Here is an 18,855-nt window from a genome sequence, read left to right on the forward strand (position 1 = left end):
AATTAGAGCATATGCAACGTATTAATATTCAAACTTAAATTAACAAGTTTAAGGGAGACTTTGAATAAATGTCGATTGCTTGGGTACCTCTGTCCCATACGTGTTTCAACCGTGAAGCAGTTGTGTTTGCATGGCTGTGTTTCGGTTTGAAGGGTGGGATATGGCGTGAATTTACTGGGTACAAAGGAATAACATCTGAGTCCTCAGGAATGGCAACGCATGGGGGGTATCATGGGCGAAACGGTAACTCTGTTATATCCATGGTACTGCTCATGTCCATAGGCGACGGTTACCACTTTCCATCAGGTGGGCCGTCAGCTTGTTTGCCATTCTAAATTGTATAAAAAAAAACATATTTCTTAATAATAATTTAAAATTTACAAAATATAAATTCACGAAATATATACAAGTTCATATTAAAATATCTAGAATATATAGAATTTAATGATAAAAAATGTATTTAAAAAGCAAAATATAATATAGTTATTATATTTTTAATGATTTGCTTATATACGATTTGTTATGTAAAAATTTTAGAAGAAAGTTTAAAAAAGCGTATGGATGCTTTTAGAATAACAGTTTTTTCTCCAATTATTTACACATGATGCACAAAATAGAACTGTGTTAATTATTAGTTACTTACTGAACAGGCGGAAGATGTCGATCGGCAGGGTACCAGGTTCATTGTGTTGACCGTCGATATATTGCACGAAACAACCTACGGAAAGAAATATTTTCAACCGCTATTATGTGAGATTATTTCTAAAAACAGTTTCATTTTTTTATTATACCTTAGACTTAGCTAATTGAAATCGATATAATTAGCATTTTTTTAATAGAGTTAGCGTTTTTTTAATAAACGGAAATATGAGTTGAAAACCAACAAAAATATTGAGCACCACGTAATAATACGACATGTTCTGCTATAAAGTTCCTTTTTTCTACTAATGTATCATTGAAAAAAGATCAGTTTTACTGATGGAACGCTCCCTTAAAAGGATGCACAGCAAATACTAGAGTAATTGCTGCGCTGTTGGTGCCTCCAAACAAGACATCAGTCTACTAGGTATGTAATAGCCCCCGGAGATGAAACCAGGATAAAGAGCTTCGCCGAGTCCTCTACCTCGTCTACGAGGAGTGAAGAGGACCTTTGACGTTTTCCCTATAGATATATAGTATTTACTCACCTCATCTATAACACTGAGTCTGTCTTCAACGGCTACATCCATACTTTCCGGACCGTTCTCATCCTGTGCTAGTTGTGGCGATGGTGTCTGGTCAACTGCACAACAAATTATAGACGGAAGATAAAGATGAACAAACAAATATATCAATACTACAACTTAATCTGAAATAAAAGGCACATTTATCATAGAAACTAAAGCTAATAGTTCAATTATATAATATATACATACCCATGCATTCGGATAGTACCCAAGAAGTACATTACCTTATTGCACAATTTCAATTTTTTGTCTCTTACCAACCCGCCGTAAAGTACCTATGTAAATACATAAGAAATACAACTGACGCGAAGTTTCAATCCCCCTGGCCTTCTGTAACGATAATAATTATTGAATGAATCTATTCCTAGCAAAATAAGAAACCAAATAATGATTGTGGTGATGAAAACATTATAACGATATTTGTGTGTCACAATGGATTATTGTGGATTAATGGATAACAATAAAAAAAAGAGTTTACAATTAATAAAAATTAAATACAATTGCAACATGTATACTTATGAAAAGACATAGATATAATAATCAATTAAACCAAATTAATCCAGCGTTGGGAATTAATAATATCAAAGCACTTTTAATATTCAAAAGTATTATTTTCTAATTATAATTTCACAAAAAATACGTATTACATGTAATCAGAAACAGAATACGTATTAATATTCTATTCTTATATTGTATAGTGACAAAAGGAAATTAAGAAGAAAAAAGTAATATCTATCTGATATATAAATGTTTGAAGAGTAATGTGAAAAGTATATAATATTACTTATATAAATATGAACTTAAATATTTTTGAACATTATTTACGCAATATTTTCATGGAGTTAATAAAACTATTACAATTTATTAACACACAAATAATTTAATTTTCATTGTGAGGAGACTAATATTTTAACTACTGAGCACTTTGATTTAAGAATATACTTACCTAACTACACTATAATGAAGTTATAAAAATACTATATCGGAAAAAGATCACTTTTTATAAAGCTTGGAATAGCAAATAAACGTTATAGTTTCCATAAAATTGAAGCTAAAAGGAAAACTAATGAAATAAAAAAACGACTACTGAACAAATACTTTGTATAAAATAATAATATCCTGTGAACACTAAAGTAGAAATATATGGTGCCTTTATACACCCAATGTCACAACCTATGTTATAAGTCAAGATTATTTTGACTCAAAGATCGAAGATGCAAAATATTACTACTCAAAATACTTATAAACGGGTGAGAGTGGGGTGCTCTGGTGTTCGGAGCTCGTAGGATGCTTTCGTTATAAACAAAGACTTTCGGACCGGACGACACCTCTACATGTCCTCCGAAAGGCAAATCAACATTTGTTTGTTTTCAAAAACAAGATAAAATTTAAAAATGCAACGCATTAGACTGGGACTGTACTTTAGTAGTACTCAAAGAAGTAAGAATATTTACTCATTGCTTATTACCAATATTTCCGACACATGGGAAGATTCTAGATGACTGTATCTGTACGTAATAAATACATACATGCACAAGCAACAATGTCATACGTAGAATACGAGTGATATAACTTATGCAAGATACACACATATCTTCTCTGTACGGAGTGGCTCCAAGAGTATAAATTTAATTAAACTTCTTTGTAATACTTACAAAATCTTTGTGTTATACTAAAAATATATCCGCATCTTGAGAGTAATCGAATCAAAATTACCTACTACCACTATTATAATTTTATATAGTAATATGATTTTAACATTAATACATAATTATCTATTGGATGTATGGTTTCCATTTGTTCGTCGTAGGCAATCACATATCGCATTTTTTTATTACTTATTATGCGAAAAATACTGATATACCTACTGTGGTGCCAGAATACTCAGACTATTTTGCGATAGAAATTTTATCTATGGATCACAAGTCCGACTATTGATGATAAAGCGGTCCTAACTGCAACTTGTCGTTAATAAATTATATTTAAGCAAAAAAAATATACGACTCACTTTAGGTAAGGGAAAAAAGTACATGTGGAAGGTTTTTTTTGTAAGAATGAATGAAGCTACATGAAAACTGTAAGGTATTTTTACGAAAAATGCTATATAATAATTGTCATTTTTCTAATAATTTATTGAATACTGCAAGATATAAATTCTAATAAATATAATTTCTCCCTACGTTAACGAAAAACACGAAAAAAATCATAAGTGAAAAAAGAGTAGAGGAAATGTGGAGACAGAAAATGCGATAGAATAGCAACGAAGTAATAATATATGTGTATGTATATATATATATATAGTGATAATATATATATATATATATATATATATATATATATATATATATATATATATATATATATATATATATATATAAGCTGTTGTTGTGTGCCGTATGAGAAGCGATGCATATGAAATCTGGGGCATAAATTAGAACACCCAGACATAGCTTGAAAGGTTATTGAATACGGACCGCTAATTCAATATGTGGTAGGTAACAAAGAAAATTATAAAAAAAAGAATGACCTTTTTTGAATAAAAAATTACAAATTGTTACCCACAGAGCTTTTTTCGCAAAACTGTCTGAGTCTCATGTTGCAAGTCCTAAAATAAAATCTTACAGATATTATATTCATAATGTATACATATATATTATTAGTCTTTAAAAAACGTATATACAAATATTGTATTTAATTTAGAATATAAAATTATAATAAAATAAATATAATTTTATTATGAAGTAATAAACTCTATAATAATTTGTAAAAAATATATATCAGGGTTAGTTATAAATACTAATTATTAATTAATTATAAGTCAATTAAAACATCACGCACCTTCGTTTATTATTATTTCTTCTTTGGGTGTTTTGACGACCTGTACCGGTTCAACAGGCCCGCTTTCTTCTTCAGGCGGTGGTTGTGGTATGACATTCTCTGTTTGGGGTTGCTTCTTTTTCTTAGGTTCTTTTTCTTTATTTCTTTTTTCTTGTTGTTGATCACTAAATAGTAAACGAAGTGTTCATCAAAATATTTACGACATTTAATTCTTAATTAGTAATACTAATTTTCAATTAAGTTTTTTGCCCGCTACTTCGTACTCATGGTTTCAAAAGTAGGAAAACCCGTAAAGTTGACCACTTGAAAATGGCGTAACAAGATAAAACGTACAACAGTTTTTTACTTAACCCTCTAGGAATACAACTGTTAATACTATAGAAAAATTTACTAATTGTTTTTACGTGACACTGGAATAATCATGCAGAGAAACAAAATCTCTAAAAAAATATTATTTTAGCTTCTACTGCTCTTATTAAGACCTCTAATAACATTTTTTTTTTCATATTTCCCACATGCAGATTAAATTAATTTTATTATTAATAATCTAATAAAATTTTATTATATTAGTAAGATTAACATAAAAGAATTTTCTATTACCTTTTCTGTCATCTTCAGAAATTCTTCTCAATTAATTTTTATAATTTACAGTATATTATATACTATAAATCTATGAACTGTCCTTTTAATTAATTGCTCACCAATACGCAACAAAACAAGGTACAAATTAGCTAATTATGATATAATTTAACACGGATTTAATGACACGTGTTTTGTCGCATGCATAGGAACCCTTAAGTGCTACAGCCACCGTAGTCGCTCGACTGTTCTTAAAACACAGTATTGTAGCGTGTTTTATGAACATTATTACAATAGTTAAAATATCCATATTTTAATAAAAAAATTGAGATCAATTTTAATGGCGAATAGCCACAGATCACAATATTATATAAACAAATCAGGAGATCTAATATTATTATTGTATGTTTCAACAGAACTTAATGAAAATATAACCAAGTATCAAGTGAAATTAGTAACGAAGCAAAATATCCAATGAATTAATAAATTCTTTTGATTTTTTTATTACATAGGAGCAAACGTGCATACAACTCCTCACTTGATGGTAAGTGATTACTCCCACCCATAGGGACTTCAGGGAATTTGTAGGTATAGGTGTGACATGGACGTTAGACATGATTTTAATATTGTCCATCATCTTAAGACCTACCTGTTGAGAAGCACCATTGAGGTCATTGAGCATAGTATTTATTGCTAGAAATGTTTTGATATATAAAGACTACAAGTACCGGTTTTTCACCCGTTCTCAGAAGCTCTGCTATATATCCATCCTCCCCAGGTGCCTTTTCCGTTTTTAAGCTGTTTGAGAGCCATTTCAATGTCCTGCAAACTCACGTCCAGTATATTTTAGCTGTTTGGTCTTTATTCACATCAGTATACGGTGTTAACGACATTGTGTACAGCTGTCCATAAAACTTCTCAATCTTACTCAAAATCTCAGATGTGGCGGAAATTATATTACCGGTATCAGTATTAGTTTGTCAGTTGGCTTCGCTCAATAGCCAAATCTCTGGCGAGCACTTTGGAGCCTTGATTCCGCTCTATTACCTGTTGAATGCATACAGTATTGAACTGGCGTATGTCACGCCGTATACAATTGGAGATTTGCCTATTAAGCTACCCATATTTTAATTTAAACTTTGAAGACTGCAACCATTATTCACGCTGTTTCCTCATAAGATCTAGAGTGTGATCAGAGAGTTATCGGTTTCTTTTTAAACGTTGGGACTTGCAAAGTTTAGCTCCAACTACTTGGATAGTTTCCACTAGCTTATTGTTAATATTGTTCGCTGTTTCACAGTTCAGCAGGCACTGAAAGCAATTTGACAATTCGAGTTGAAGGTTGGAGCGTAGACTTCATCAGATGAAACCTTTCAAGCCTAATATTCAGGTTCAATGTGCCCCTTACCATTCGGTTATCACTTCTGGTTTTAAACCTGTTGATAACTAAAACATCACTGAACAAATAGCGATTAGTCGTCATAATGAAGTCTATCTCATTTTTGTGTATACCTCAGGGCTAGCCCAGGTCCATTTTTTGATTGACAGACCGAAAAAATAATTCATTATAAAGAGTCCCTCCTCCATGAAATCAGCCAACTGCTGTCCCTCTCATTGTCTCTTGTCTGCTGTGTCTCATTGCTAGCAATATACCCTGTCAGGTCGACCTCCACATTGTCTCCCCTGGAATCAATCTTGCTGAATTCCAAGTACATTCATCACGATGGGCTAACTGACCTACCTTTTCATCCTCACCTACCATCCCTCACTGGTGCCTCGTCAGTGTATACCGAAAGCGTAGGCAAAGTTGCCATTCCATTATCATCCATAAAAAAACTGCTGTCCTCTAGGATTTCGCTGCCCGATAATGTAGTTCCGCATTCTCGTCTCATCGTTTATCCTTGTGCCCAGTTTAGCGTTAAGTCCCCCATCAATACCGTGTATTGAGTATTAGAGGAATGTATAGCTCTTGTAAGGTTTTCGTACATTACCTCCACCTCATTATCGGAGTGTGTCACGTTCGGCAAATATACTTGAATAACCTTCAAAAAACACCTTTTGGTAATTTTAAGTATCAGGTATACCACCCTTGCCGACACGCTCTCGATCTTTAAGACTTTATTGACGAGGAACTTGCGTACGATGAACTCTATACCACCATGAAATGTATGGTCGCCGCCTCCCAGTGGTAGAACAAATTACCGGATTCAAGGATCATCGTATCCTTCCCCTATCTTCGAACTTCAGATAATCCTATGATATATCAGTGTAACTTGTTCACCTCTTCTTCCAGCTCCACAACCTTCTTATCAGTCCTCAAAGTTCGCGTATTGTATGTTGCCAGATCTAATCGTCTTGGTTGATAGCGGAATCTCGACCGGAGATTTTTAGCACCTTTTGCTCCGCCGTTACCGTGACTGCTACCGTGGTCAGGAATAGCGGAACCGCCGGGAACTGGGGGCTACTTTCTGATGATGTTTACTATGAGGGGAGGGAGGGAGTTTGCCATTAGTTGCCACACTTGGCAGGGACGCTGCTACCCTATAATTACAACGGTATAAATTATACACCAACCTGCTTCCAGATGTGGAGGGTTTTCCACCATAACCACTGCTACCACTTGAATTACTTCCGGAATGAGTCGATTTCGAGCTGTGACTGAAAAATATAATATGTTTACTTATTTAAATTGTTATATTCACACATAGCCATTGAGCGTTGTGACCCATTGTGCATTGTGAAATTTTTAAAGACTTTACTTACTTATTTAATTTAATATTAGAGATATATTCTGTTTACTGAATTATCGCCTATCATCATTTCAGCCATTATCTGTCTACTACTGGATATAGGCCTCACCCATAGACTGCCATAAGGAACGGTCCTGAGCCATCTGCATTCACTAATTTCCTGCAATGCATTTGAGGTCGTCCTACACTGTATTTGACCATAAGGGGCCGTCACTCAAGAACCTTTTCTCCTTATTGGTTGTCGGTTCTTCGAGCTATGTGACCAACCCATTGCCACATCAGCTTGCTTATCCTTCGGGCTATATCGGATACATTGTTTCTTTTGTGGATATCTTCGTTTTATATCCTATCACGCAAAGAGAGTTCGGACTCTCTATGCTCGGCTATGCTCGGGCATAGCCCTCTCCATAACCCAGTGAGTAAATTAAAGTTTTTGCATACGAGCAATCGTGTAGGACCATGTCTCGGTCCCATATGTCATCACTGGCAACACGCACTGGTTAAAGACCTTCGTCTTCAAACTCTGAGATATTTTGGACGAAAAGATGTGGCGTAGTTTTCCAAACACTGTCCAGCCAAGTTATATTCATCGGTTGACCACTCGGTCGAAGATAGACTTACCCATTCGGACAACTTGTCCCAGGTATACATACTTATCGACAACTTCAAGAGTAGTGTTCTCAATCGTAACAGGTATAGGTGTGACATAAACGTTACACATGATTTTAGTCTTGTCCGTGTTCATCTTAAGACCTACCTGTTAAGAAACACCTTTGAGGTCATGGAGCATAGTATTCAGTTCCTCCAGGGATTTCGCCATAATTACTATATCACTGGCAAATCGAAGGTGAGTGATGTATTCGCCATTGATGTTTATACCATCTTTTCCAGTCCAAAAATTTGAAATCATTTTCCAATGCAGCTGTAAGGATATTCGGGGATGTGACGTCCCCTATCTTACACCTTTCTGCACTGGGATGGGTTTCATATTCTTGTTCTGTACTCGGATAGACATCGTAGTCTTACTGTTAATACACTTCAACACTACGATATACCTACAGTCAATCTGGCACCGTTGGAGGGACTAGTACTGTCTCGACCGAATCAAAAGCTTTCTCGTAGTCCACAAACGCCAGACATAGTGACAGATTATACTCTTCAGTCATCTGTGTAATCTGCCGTAGCATATGTATGTAGTCTATCGGAAGCCAACTTATTTGGGTGGCTAGAAGTCGTCGAATTTCCGCTTAAGACAATTGATCAGAACTCTTGAAAACAGTAAGTAGACGCGGTTCAGAAGGAATATTGGTCTACAGTTCTTCAATAGGGTATTGTCACCCTTCTTGAAGAACAAGACTACCGCACTTCTATTCCACGGCTCTAGCGTAACACCGTTATGGATAACGAAATTAAATAGCCTCCCTGCTATAATTCCATCCTCCCCTGGTGCCTTTTCCATTTTTAAGCTGTTTGAGAGCCATTTCAATCTTCTGTAAACTGACATCTGGTATACTTTAGCTCTTTCGTCGTTATTCGCTTTAGTATGCGGTGTCAACAACGTTGTGTACAGCTGCCCATAGATCTTACTCAAAATCTTAGATGTGGCGTAAATTATATTACCGGTATCGGTCTCCAACTTTGTCAGTTGGTTTCGCTCAATAGCCAAATCTCTGACGAGCACTTTGGAGCTTTGATTCCGCTCTATTGCCTGTTCAATGCAAATAGTATTGAACTGGCGTTATCACGCCGTATACAATTGGAGATTAGCCTATTAAGCTGCCTACATTTTAATGTAGATGTTGAAGACTGAGACAATTCATACTGTTTCCTCATATTTTGGTTTTTATTTTTGAGTGTTGAGGTTTGCAAAATTTAACTATTCGGACACTGCTTGGACAGTTTCCACTAGCTTATTGTTGACATCGTTCGCTGTTTCACAATTCACCAGGCACTGAAAATAATTCGACAATTCGAGTTGAAAACTCTCGGGATTTTCGATAAGGGCATACAAAGAAGGTCGGAGCGAACTACATCCGATGCAACCTTTCTAACCTAATATTCAGGTTCAATGAGCCTCTTACTCTTCAGTGATCACTTTTGATTTTAAACCTGTTGATCACTGAGACATCATTGAACAAATGGCGATTAGTCGTCATGATGAAATCTATCTCATTTTTTGTGTATCCGTCAAGGTTAGCCCAGATCCATTTTCTGTGTGGCCGCTTTTGGATGGAGGTCATCATAAAGTCCCTCCTTCTCCATGAAGTCAGCCAACTACTGTCCCCTAGGATTTCGCTGCCCAATAATGTAGTTCCGCATTCTCGTCTCATCGTTTATCCTTGTGCCCAGTTTAGCGTTAAGTCCCCCATCAATACCGTGTATTGAGTATTAAAGGAATGTATAGCTCTTGTAAGGTCTTCATACATTACCTCCACCTCATTATCGGAGTGTGTCACGTTCGGCAAATATACTTGAATAACCTTCAACGAATACCTTTAGGTAATTTTGAGTATTAGGTATACCACCCTTGCCGACACACTCTCGATCTTTAAGACATTATTGACGAGGGGCTTGCAGACGATGAACTCAACACCACCATGAAATGGATAGTCGCCCTCCCGGTGGTAGAACAAATTACCGGATACAAGGATCATCGTATACTCCACCTATCTTCGGACTTTAGATAATCCTATGATATATCAGTGTAACTAGTGACCTCTTCTTCCAGCTCAATAATCTTCTTATCAGTCCTCAAAATTCGCGTATTGTATGTTGCCAGGTTCAAACGTCTTGTTTGGTAGTTGAATCTCTGCCGGAGATTCTTAGCTCCCCCTGCTCCGTTATTGCCATGACCGCTACCTTGGTCAGAAATAGCGAAGCCGCCGGAGACTGGGGGCAGTTTTTTATGGTGCTTACCGTAGAGGGGGTTTTGCTAATAGTTGCCATGCTTGGCAAGCGGATTGGCAACCGCAGTTAGGCCTTTGGGGATATTATAAGAGGGACGCTGTTATCCATCCCTCGACCCGTATAATTACCCGTAATAAGTTCCCTTAGTCGCCTCATACGAAACCCACGGGGAAAGGAAGGAGTGGCCCATTTATGCCAGAACCGACACAGCAGTCTGCGGTGCGGACGGACATATTCGCCTATAACTACTAATGTCTTATATAATAATATTAATATAAAAATAATTCTAGTTGATAGTAAATCATGTTAACTCTATGTAATCCACCACCATACTAATATTTTTAAAATAAACTACGTAAATACTCGTTATGGATAAGACTTTGAATACACAATTTCGCAAAACAAAATGTACATAATAAATATACAATGGGGGCATGCTTAGCTACATCGTTATGTCTAAAATTACATCCACTTAAGAATCATGTATACCAAATAGATATATAAAAAAAAACTCAATATATAATTGTCCCACCATTCTCATTGTGTTCTAATTTATTCAAAACGTTACTCTGTAAGCAAAAAAGTCGGAGACTTACTTTTTATCACAGTAGTAGATAACCATATTCACTTAGCGTTTTTATTTTCCTTTAACATCCAAAAAAAAAATTGTGAGCCATTCCCTTTAACTAGTCTAGCTATTGTAAACATATTTTTACGATTATATATTTCTATACGTAATAATCGCCACTTTAGTGTTGTAAATTGATGGAACTAAAATTTATTACATTTTTAATTTTATCGATCGTTCATTACTATTGTTGAAGCAAGAGAATTTGCTCTAAAATTGTAATCTCAATGCAATGTCACTGCATTACAAAGGTCTAGCTAACACTAGCCAACAGATCTGATGCTATAGTATCGGAGCTGCTTGGACACTAGCGAACTAAGAGTTAACAAACATGTTTTACAACCCAACTTTACCAGCATTCGCATGTGCATGGGTTTTTAGAATCAAAACACATTTTATTGCTAAAGTTTCGTAAGTTAACATTATATTTTAATGTATTAAAAACCGAAATAACTTACGAGTATTTTAATTGAGAAAGCTCATTATTATATAGATAGTATAGGAATTGTAAGAATACTAGCGAACATGGAGTTAACGGACATATTTTAAAGCCCGACTTCACCAGTATTCGCATGCGCACAGGTTTTTAGAATCCACGCACATTTTATTATTAAAGTTTCGTAAGTTCACATTATATTTTGATGTAATAAAACCCGAAATAACTTATGTGTATTTTAATTGAGAAAACTCATAACTGAAATATATAGTATCGGAGCTGTATCGATACTAACAAACATGGAGTTAACGGACATGTTTTACAGCCCGACTTCACCAACTTCGCATGTGCACAGGTTTTCAGAATCAAAACACATTTTATTGCTAAAATTTTGTAAGTGAACATTATATTTTAATATAATAAAAACCGAAATAACATACATGTACTTTAATTGAGAAAACTCATAACTAAATGTCCCGAATGTTCGCGGAACTAGTCGAGCTTCCTCGACGAAAATACACATAAGTTAATCCGGTTGTTATTACATAACAAAAAACACATTTTGCTTAAATGGATAAGCAAATTAATTCAAACGAATTTAACCGCAAATTATGTAGTCGTACAGCATAAATAAATATTTAAAAATAGTATGCTTAAATATATTACCTTCTCCTGGACTGACTATTACTGCAGCTATTAGAATACGCAGAATCTGATATTTTGGCGTTGTTTTCAGAATCGTCTAAAGTATCCATCTTGTGTGATCTTCAAATTTACTGTAAAGATAAATAGTATTGTAATTAATAATAAAAAAACTTTGCAACTTATATAAATAAATAAATATCACCCCGGATATGTTACACAGCGCCGTCTAATCCCAAATCAAGCTGAGCTTATTATACCAGATACTAGACAACTGATATAAATATTTAAATAAATGTATTCCTATACTATATTTATAGTATACTAGCGGCCCGCACCGGCTTCGCTTGGGTGGACATTTACTTTTTAAACATTTTGAGAAATGTAGAATAAATGTATTTTTAGACAGTTCTTTGAACAGTTTTTCTTAAAAACTTTACAGCTTTTATTTAAAAAAAAAAACTTAAAGTACGTTTTTAATATTTTATTATTTTTATCCATAAACCTATTTACAATCGGAAAGTTTCTTTTTGTTATTTTTTTTTTTTTGCTTTATTTTTATATTTTATTTCTTATATTTATTTTAATATATATAACTCTCAAAAAACGACCCACCATTCATTATTGATTAAAAATCTACTCGTTTAATTTTACTATTCGTCATTCGTTAATACGTCAATATAATATAATAATATAATACGTCAACACATCAATGTATCGATATACATAACATATATCGCTGTTTTACTTATATGCTGTTTTAATTTTCTAGTATATATTTATAATGTAAATCAAATTAAAATAAGACAGGAAAATTTTTGGTAGGTTAGGTAGTTATGAAAAGAACTTTAACAGGAACAGAAAAAATGTACTATGAAAAAGTCAAAACATTCAACGACGGTAGTGTCCGCTGCTAAGAAACTGACCGTGCGAATAAGCTGCGCGGGTACTTATGTCATAGATGTACGCCGCGCCGCCGGGTACCTATGTCATAGGTGTACATCGCACCACCCGCTACCACGTGCCGTGGCCGCCGGTGTTGTAAGGGATTGAAACACAACAAAATCTATAATATCTTTTGAATGGAATGTCCGATTTCATTGCTTCAAATGTACAGACATTGAAACAGTCTTGAATATGAAATGTTTTATTTGGATAAGAATTATCTTGACTTCGTTTCCGAGATTTATCTATGACCATGTAGTAGCCTCGCTACGCTGCAACCCTTCGCACAAGCATTCAGAGGGTAGGAATAAAAACATAATAATGACATTGCTGTCACTCTCCTATGCCGACACATTCCGACCCAGCCTCATTCTTGTCCGTGCGCTCGCGCCGACTGCACAAGCTTATAAATATATAAACTAAAAAAAAAAAAAAAAAATTACTAAAAAAAAAAAAAAAAAAAATGCCTAAACGCAAACGCGAAGAATCGAAAGAGGAACGTTGGTCAAGAAAAATGAAGAAATATGAAGCGAAGCTTCTTAAAACACAGTGTCGTAATACTAAGCGTATTGTTTACTCCAGCGATGAAGATGATGTACATATCGAAGGTGATTATTATCACAAATTTATTTCTCGTTGAATTCTTCGAGATATAATTTTTTTTAATCCCGTTGTATTCTTCGGGATCAATTATGATCGTTGGCATATTTTGCACGATCGAACTTACCCACATATTGTTTTATTTTATTTTTTCCTTGACTAAAAATTCGTTATTGAGTTTATTATAAATAAATTATTACAATGAATATTACTTAATATCATTGTTAGTGAAGGAGACGTGTTTGTTATTTAAATTAAAAGAAATCCTAGTGAATTTGAGGATTAATACGTAACATTCGTTTCCAGAACATCCGGTACCTGGAGAAACTGAATTGTTTAATGTGGGTAATATTTCAAGCGAACAGCAAGAAATTTTCTCGGATCTTGACTCGTACCAAGACCTTCCTCCTAAGGAAGTACCCTTAACTGTAACTGAGAATAATGAGGAAGTCGCAGAATGCATTGACTCGGAATTATTACAAGCCTTAGGAGAAAATGAATCGGAAATTACTGAATATGGTGATGAAATATATAAAGATATAGCAACAAGGTTCCCAAAAATTTTAATAGAGGGCTTAAGAAAGGAAAATAGAGAAGAACTTATAAAGAAATATCTGTTTCCTAAAAATTTGCCGTTCTTAAAGGCACCCACTCTAAACCCAGAGGTCCATGCTATGCTTCCTGAGCCTTGCCGTCTCCGCGATAAACGTTTGATTTGTAAACAAGATCAGCTCGGACGTGCACTATCAGCCCTAGGAAAGGCCATGACGGCTCTTTTAAAGAAAGACCCTGTTATATCCGAAGTTATTCGCATATTGAGCGATACGGGAAAACTTATCGCAGACTCCCACTACGCAGAAACAGACACCCGTCGGTCAGTCATCATTCCATTAGTAGACAAATCTTTGGCCGATACTTTTAAAAACCGGAAGAGAGATACTTTCTTATTCGGAGAGAGTTTATCTGAAGTAGTGAAGGAATCTCGAGGAATTAAGAAGACTAGTCAATTAATTCAAGCTACAGCCTCTTCTTCCAGCTCTGGTTTAAACTTCAGGGGCCCATCGGCTCGACCACGTCAGTGCGCCAGTCAAACCAACTCGCAACAACGAGCCGGTGGGCACAAAACTTCATATGCGAATCGGCGACGTGTAGTCGCCGCACCGGCGCCACACAGTCGCCGTCCGCAACCACCGCCGCCGCCGCCAGCGCGGCGCCAACCAGTCTACAAGCCGCGACCAGCAGCCGATCGGTCGCGGAATTAAATACAGAATCTCAGGTATATGCAGGTCGCTTGAAATATTTTTTACACGCTTGGCGTTCAATTACAAGCGATAACTTTATTTTAAATTCTATTCAAGGATATTCAATTCCATTTATTACTATACCAGAACAGAGTCCAAGTGAATATCCAAAACGTATTTTTTGTTCTAATGAACGAATTGCACTTAAAAAACAAATTCAACATTTGATAAAATTAGGGGCCATACAAAAATGCAATCCTGTTAAGGGACAATATTTATCTGACATATTTTTAGTGCCAAAGAGTGACGGTAGCATGAGGTTTATATTGAACCTTAAAAAATTAAATAAATATGTTCGTGTCGAACATTTTAAGATGGAAGATATTAGGACGGCGACAAAACTAATAACTGAAGGGTCTTTTATGGCCAATATTGATTTGCAGGATGCTTATTTTTTAGTCCCAATCCATGCTAGCCATAAAAAATATTTACGATTTTATTTTGAAGGAATACGAATTCACTGCACTCCCGTTTGGATTATGTTCTGCGCCTTACATATTTACAAAAATTTTACAGCCCGTTATGACTCACTTAAGAGCTCGTGGTTTTAAATCAGTACGCTATTTGGATGATATACTTTTACTAGGAGACTCGGAAGCGATTTGTTTGAATAATATAAGTAATACTAAAGAATGCCTTACAAGCTTAGGTTTTGTAATAAATTATAAAAAGAGTAGTTTGAAAACAAGTACTTCGTGTACTTTCCTAGGATTTGTTCTCGATTCCAAGTCGATGACTTTGCAATTACCCGATCGAAAAAGAAATAGTATACTCAAAAATTTAGAGATGTTACTCACTACTAAATCTATACGCATTCGAGAATTTGCGCGAGTTCTCGGTTCCCTTACTGCTGCATGTCCTGCCATTTCCTATGGATGGCTACATACGAAGTCACTAGAAAGAGCTAAATATATGGCACTTCAGCGTAATGCAGATAATTACAATGCTTTTATGGCTATTCCAAATAAATTGCACGATGATTTGATATGGTGGAAAAATCATATTCTAATAGCTAGTAATCGTATTAGACAACATAAATATGAAATGGAACTATTTACTGACGCTTCATTGACAGGATGGGGTGCCGCCTGTCACAATGAGAAGGCTGGTGGTTTGTGGTCTCGCATTGAGCGTACTAACCACATAAATTATTTAGAATTACTAGCCGTTTATCTCGGACTGAAATCATTCGCTAACACAAAAAAAGATTGTGATATTATTTTGCGTGTCGACAATACAACAGCGATCTCGTACATTAATAGGATGGGCGGAGTTCAATACCCGCATTTAAATCATATTGCAAATATAATATGGAAATGGTGCGAGGAAAGGAGAATATTCATTTTTGCTTCATATATTAAATCTACATTAAATACTGAAGCCGATAGAGAATCGAGGAACCTAAATATTGATACTGAATGGGAATTAGCGTCGTATGCATTTTCAGAAATAGTATATACATTTGGTAAACCAGATATAGACCTTTTTGCATCTCGTGTTAATACTAAATGCCCTAAGTACATATCGTGGAAAAGAGATCCCGATGCTTATAATATTGACGCTTTTACTTTGGACTGGTCTACTTATTTCTTCTATGCATTTCCTCCTTTCGCTATAATATTAAAGGTACTAAACAAAATTATACATGATAGAGCTACAGGCATAGTGGTTGTACCACAATGGCCATCACAGCCTTGGTACCCCCTTTTTAAATCATTATCTGTAACGAAATCTGTAACTTTTAGACCTAATAAATATCTCCTTATCTCTACTTTCAGTTCAGTTCACCCGCTACATGGTCAACTTTTCTTGGTAGCGAGCGTGTTATCCGGGAAGGATTTTCCAAGCAGGGAGTACCAAAAGCAGCTGTAGATGTTATGATCTCTTCCTTGTCTCGGAATACTATATCGCAGTATAATTCCAGTCTAAGAAAATGGTGGGAATATTGTAATCAGAATCATTGTGATTTTTATGAAGTTAATCTCAGTTCCCTGCTAATTTTTTTGACAGAATGTTTCCAATCAGGGTCATTCTACGGAACCTTAAATAATCATAGATCTGCTATTTCCTTAATTTCTAGTAATAATATTGGTCATAATGAAAAGATAAAACGTTTTTTCAAGGGTATTTTCAAATTGAAACCCGTTTTCCCCCGTTATATTGTTACGTGGGATACTAACATTGTACTTAATCATTTGGCCAATCTCTCAAACGATTCGATTAATTTAGAAATGTTAAGCAAAAAACTAGTGATGCTGTTAGCTTTGGCAACTGGGCAAAGAACGCAAACATTGTCATTGATAAAAATTTCAAACATTACTTATTACAATGACCGCATAGTTATAGCTATATCAGATTTAATTAAAACTTCAGGTATTGGTCGTCGCCAACCGGTATTGAATCTACCGTTTTTTAATTCTAGACCTAGTATTTGCCCAGCTGCCACACTTAAGTTTTATGTAGCATCAACTTCTTTTGTAAGACCTAATGATGTGGACCATTTAATTTTAACTAGTAGGAAACCATATAAAGCCGTCTCATCTCAGACGTTAGGGCGTTGGATAAAACTAACTCTTCAAGAGAGTGGCATTGATACTTCCATATTTGGTGCCCACAGTACAAGGCACGCTTCTACCTCTGCCGCTTCACGTGCAGGCCTAAGTGTCGATGTCATTCGTAAGGTTGCTGGTTGGTCTGACCAATCAGCAGTATTTGCCAATTTCTATAATAGGCCAATTATTGATACCACTTCTAACTTATTGATTAATTAGATAATAATAACCATATTTTCAGTTTATTTAGGATATAATAAAGAAATGTACACACTGATTAAATTTTGTTTTTTACTTTTTATTTATTTTTAATTTATTTAATTCTTTTGCAACATTGATAAAAACCTCTGAACATCTACATGGTCATAGATAAATCTCGGAAACGAAGTCAAGATAATTAAATGATCAAACGAACTTACCTAAAGTGAAGTTCGATCAAAATTATCTTGACTTCGTTGAAGAGATTTAAGGTCCCTCCCACCTCTGCTTATAAAACCCAAATTAATATCAATGTTGCTAGCAGTTACTACCTTATGCTCTAAATAGAATGAGGCTGGGTCGGAATGTGTCGGCATAGGAGAGTGACAGCAATGTCATTATTATGTTTTTATTCCTACCCTCTGAATGCTTGTGCGAAGGGTTGCAGCGTAGCGAGGCTACTACATGGTCATAGATAAATCTCTTCAACGAAGTCAAGATAATTTTGATCGAACTTCACTTTAGGTAAGTTCGTTTGATCATTTAATTAATACTAAGATTTGAATAATGCTAAGATCCGAATAATGTGGCCTAGTTTGTACCGGCGTAACTATTTCATATTTTAACATGAAAAAGTAGTTATTGTGACTGTGTAATAGTTTGACATATGGTATAATGGACTTTTTGTCGATATTGATGTCCTCTATAAACTTTGTAGTACGTCACTTTGCTTTAATGACAATAGTTTCAGCAGCGTACACGGTAAAAGGATTTTTTGGTATCTTTGTCACACCTTATGTTACATTATCGAAATTTTCATACAGATCCCTAACTTTTTCAAAATATTCTATAACCTATAATAATCCGGGATAATGTAGGATACTAATGGTGAAATAAATTTCGGAATCGGTCCAGCAGTTTTTGTGTTTATTCATTACATACATACATACAAATCTTTCCTCTTTATAATAACAGTGTAATTTAATCAAGAATTACAATATGGATATGATATATGGTCTAATTAACTGTCAATCTGCCAATATTTTGTCAATATATTGAATTTCACACTCTTCTATGTCACTTTTCTTATTAAGATTTAAAAAAAAATGTATTGAATTTCCTATAATTTTATTGTACTGCAATAACAAATACCAAAAAAGAATTATCCAATTTTGTTCAGTGTTTCTGAAGTTATGCATGTTTTGCCATTTTCGCCGATTCATTTTTATTTATATAGATTTAGACATTTAAAT

The 18,855-nt window shown here is 34.9% G+C and overlaps 2 protein-coding genes across 5 annotated transcripts in view; one reads left to right on the forward strand and one right to left on the reverse strand.

Annotated features, from left to right (window-relative positions):
- Positions 1-18,855, reverse strand: part of LOC113516630 (period circadian protein) — a 45,138-nt gene that overhangs the window by 20,075 nt on the left and 6,208 nt on the right. For 3 of the 4 annotated variants that reach the window (XM_031911637.2, XM_026901076.3, XM_031911636.2), the window contains exons 2-6: positions 12,031-12,140; positions 7,218-7,301; positions 4,065-4,228; positions 1,188-1,282; positions 644-718 (exon numbers count right to left, since the gene is read on the reverse strand). In XM_031911637.2, coding sequence (XP_031767497.1) covers positions 644-718; positions 1,188-1,282; positions 4,065-4,228; positions 7,218-7,301; positions 12,031-12,119 — 507 coding nt within the window. In that variant the 5' untranslated portion in view covers positions 12,120-12,140. Of the gene's footprint in view, positions 1-643; positions 719-1,187; positions 1,557-4,064; positions 4,229-7,217; positions 7,302-12,030; positions 12,141-18,855 lie in introns of those variants that run through there. The other variant, XM_052896578.1, reaches the window with a different exon arrangement.
- On the forward strand, positions 13,087-17,686 carry LOC113519792 (uncharacterized). Its single transcript, XM_052896579.1, has 3 exons — positions 13,087-13,559; positions 13,858-14,827; positions 16,631-17,686. The coding sequence occupies exons 1-2, from the start codon at positions 13,415-13,417 to the stop codon at positions 14,811-14,813; spliced, it is 1,101 nt and encodes a 366-aa protein (XP_052752539.1). The 5' UTR covers positions 13,087-13,414; the 3' UTR covers positions 14,814-14,827; positions 16,631-17,686.

Source organism: Galleria mellonella, unplaced genomic scaffold (genome assembly GCF_026898425.1).
Source record: "Galleria mellonella isolate WM207_F2 unplaced genomic scaffold, CSIRO_AGI_GalMel_v1 utg33, whole genome shotgun sequence".
NCBI classification, from domain to species: Eukaryota; Metazoa; Arthropoda; class Insecta; order Lepidoptera; family Pyralidae; genus Galleria; species Galleria mellonella.

Excerpts from the sequence above, each read along its gene's own strand:
- LOC113519792 (XM_052896579.1), top strand. The coding sequence starts at position 13,415 with ATGCCTAAACGCAAACGCGAAGAATCGAAAGAGGAACGTTGGTCAAGA. Across the intron at positions 13,560-13,857 it reads AGATGATGTACATATCGAAG|AACATCCGGTACCTGGAGAA; the intron begins GTGATTATTATC and ends ATTCGTTTCCAG.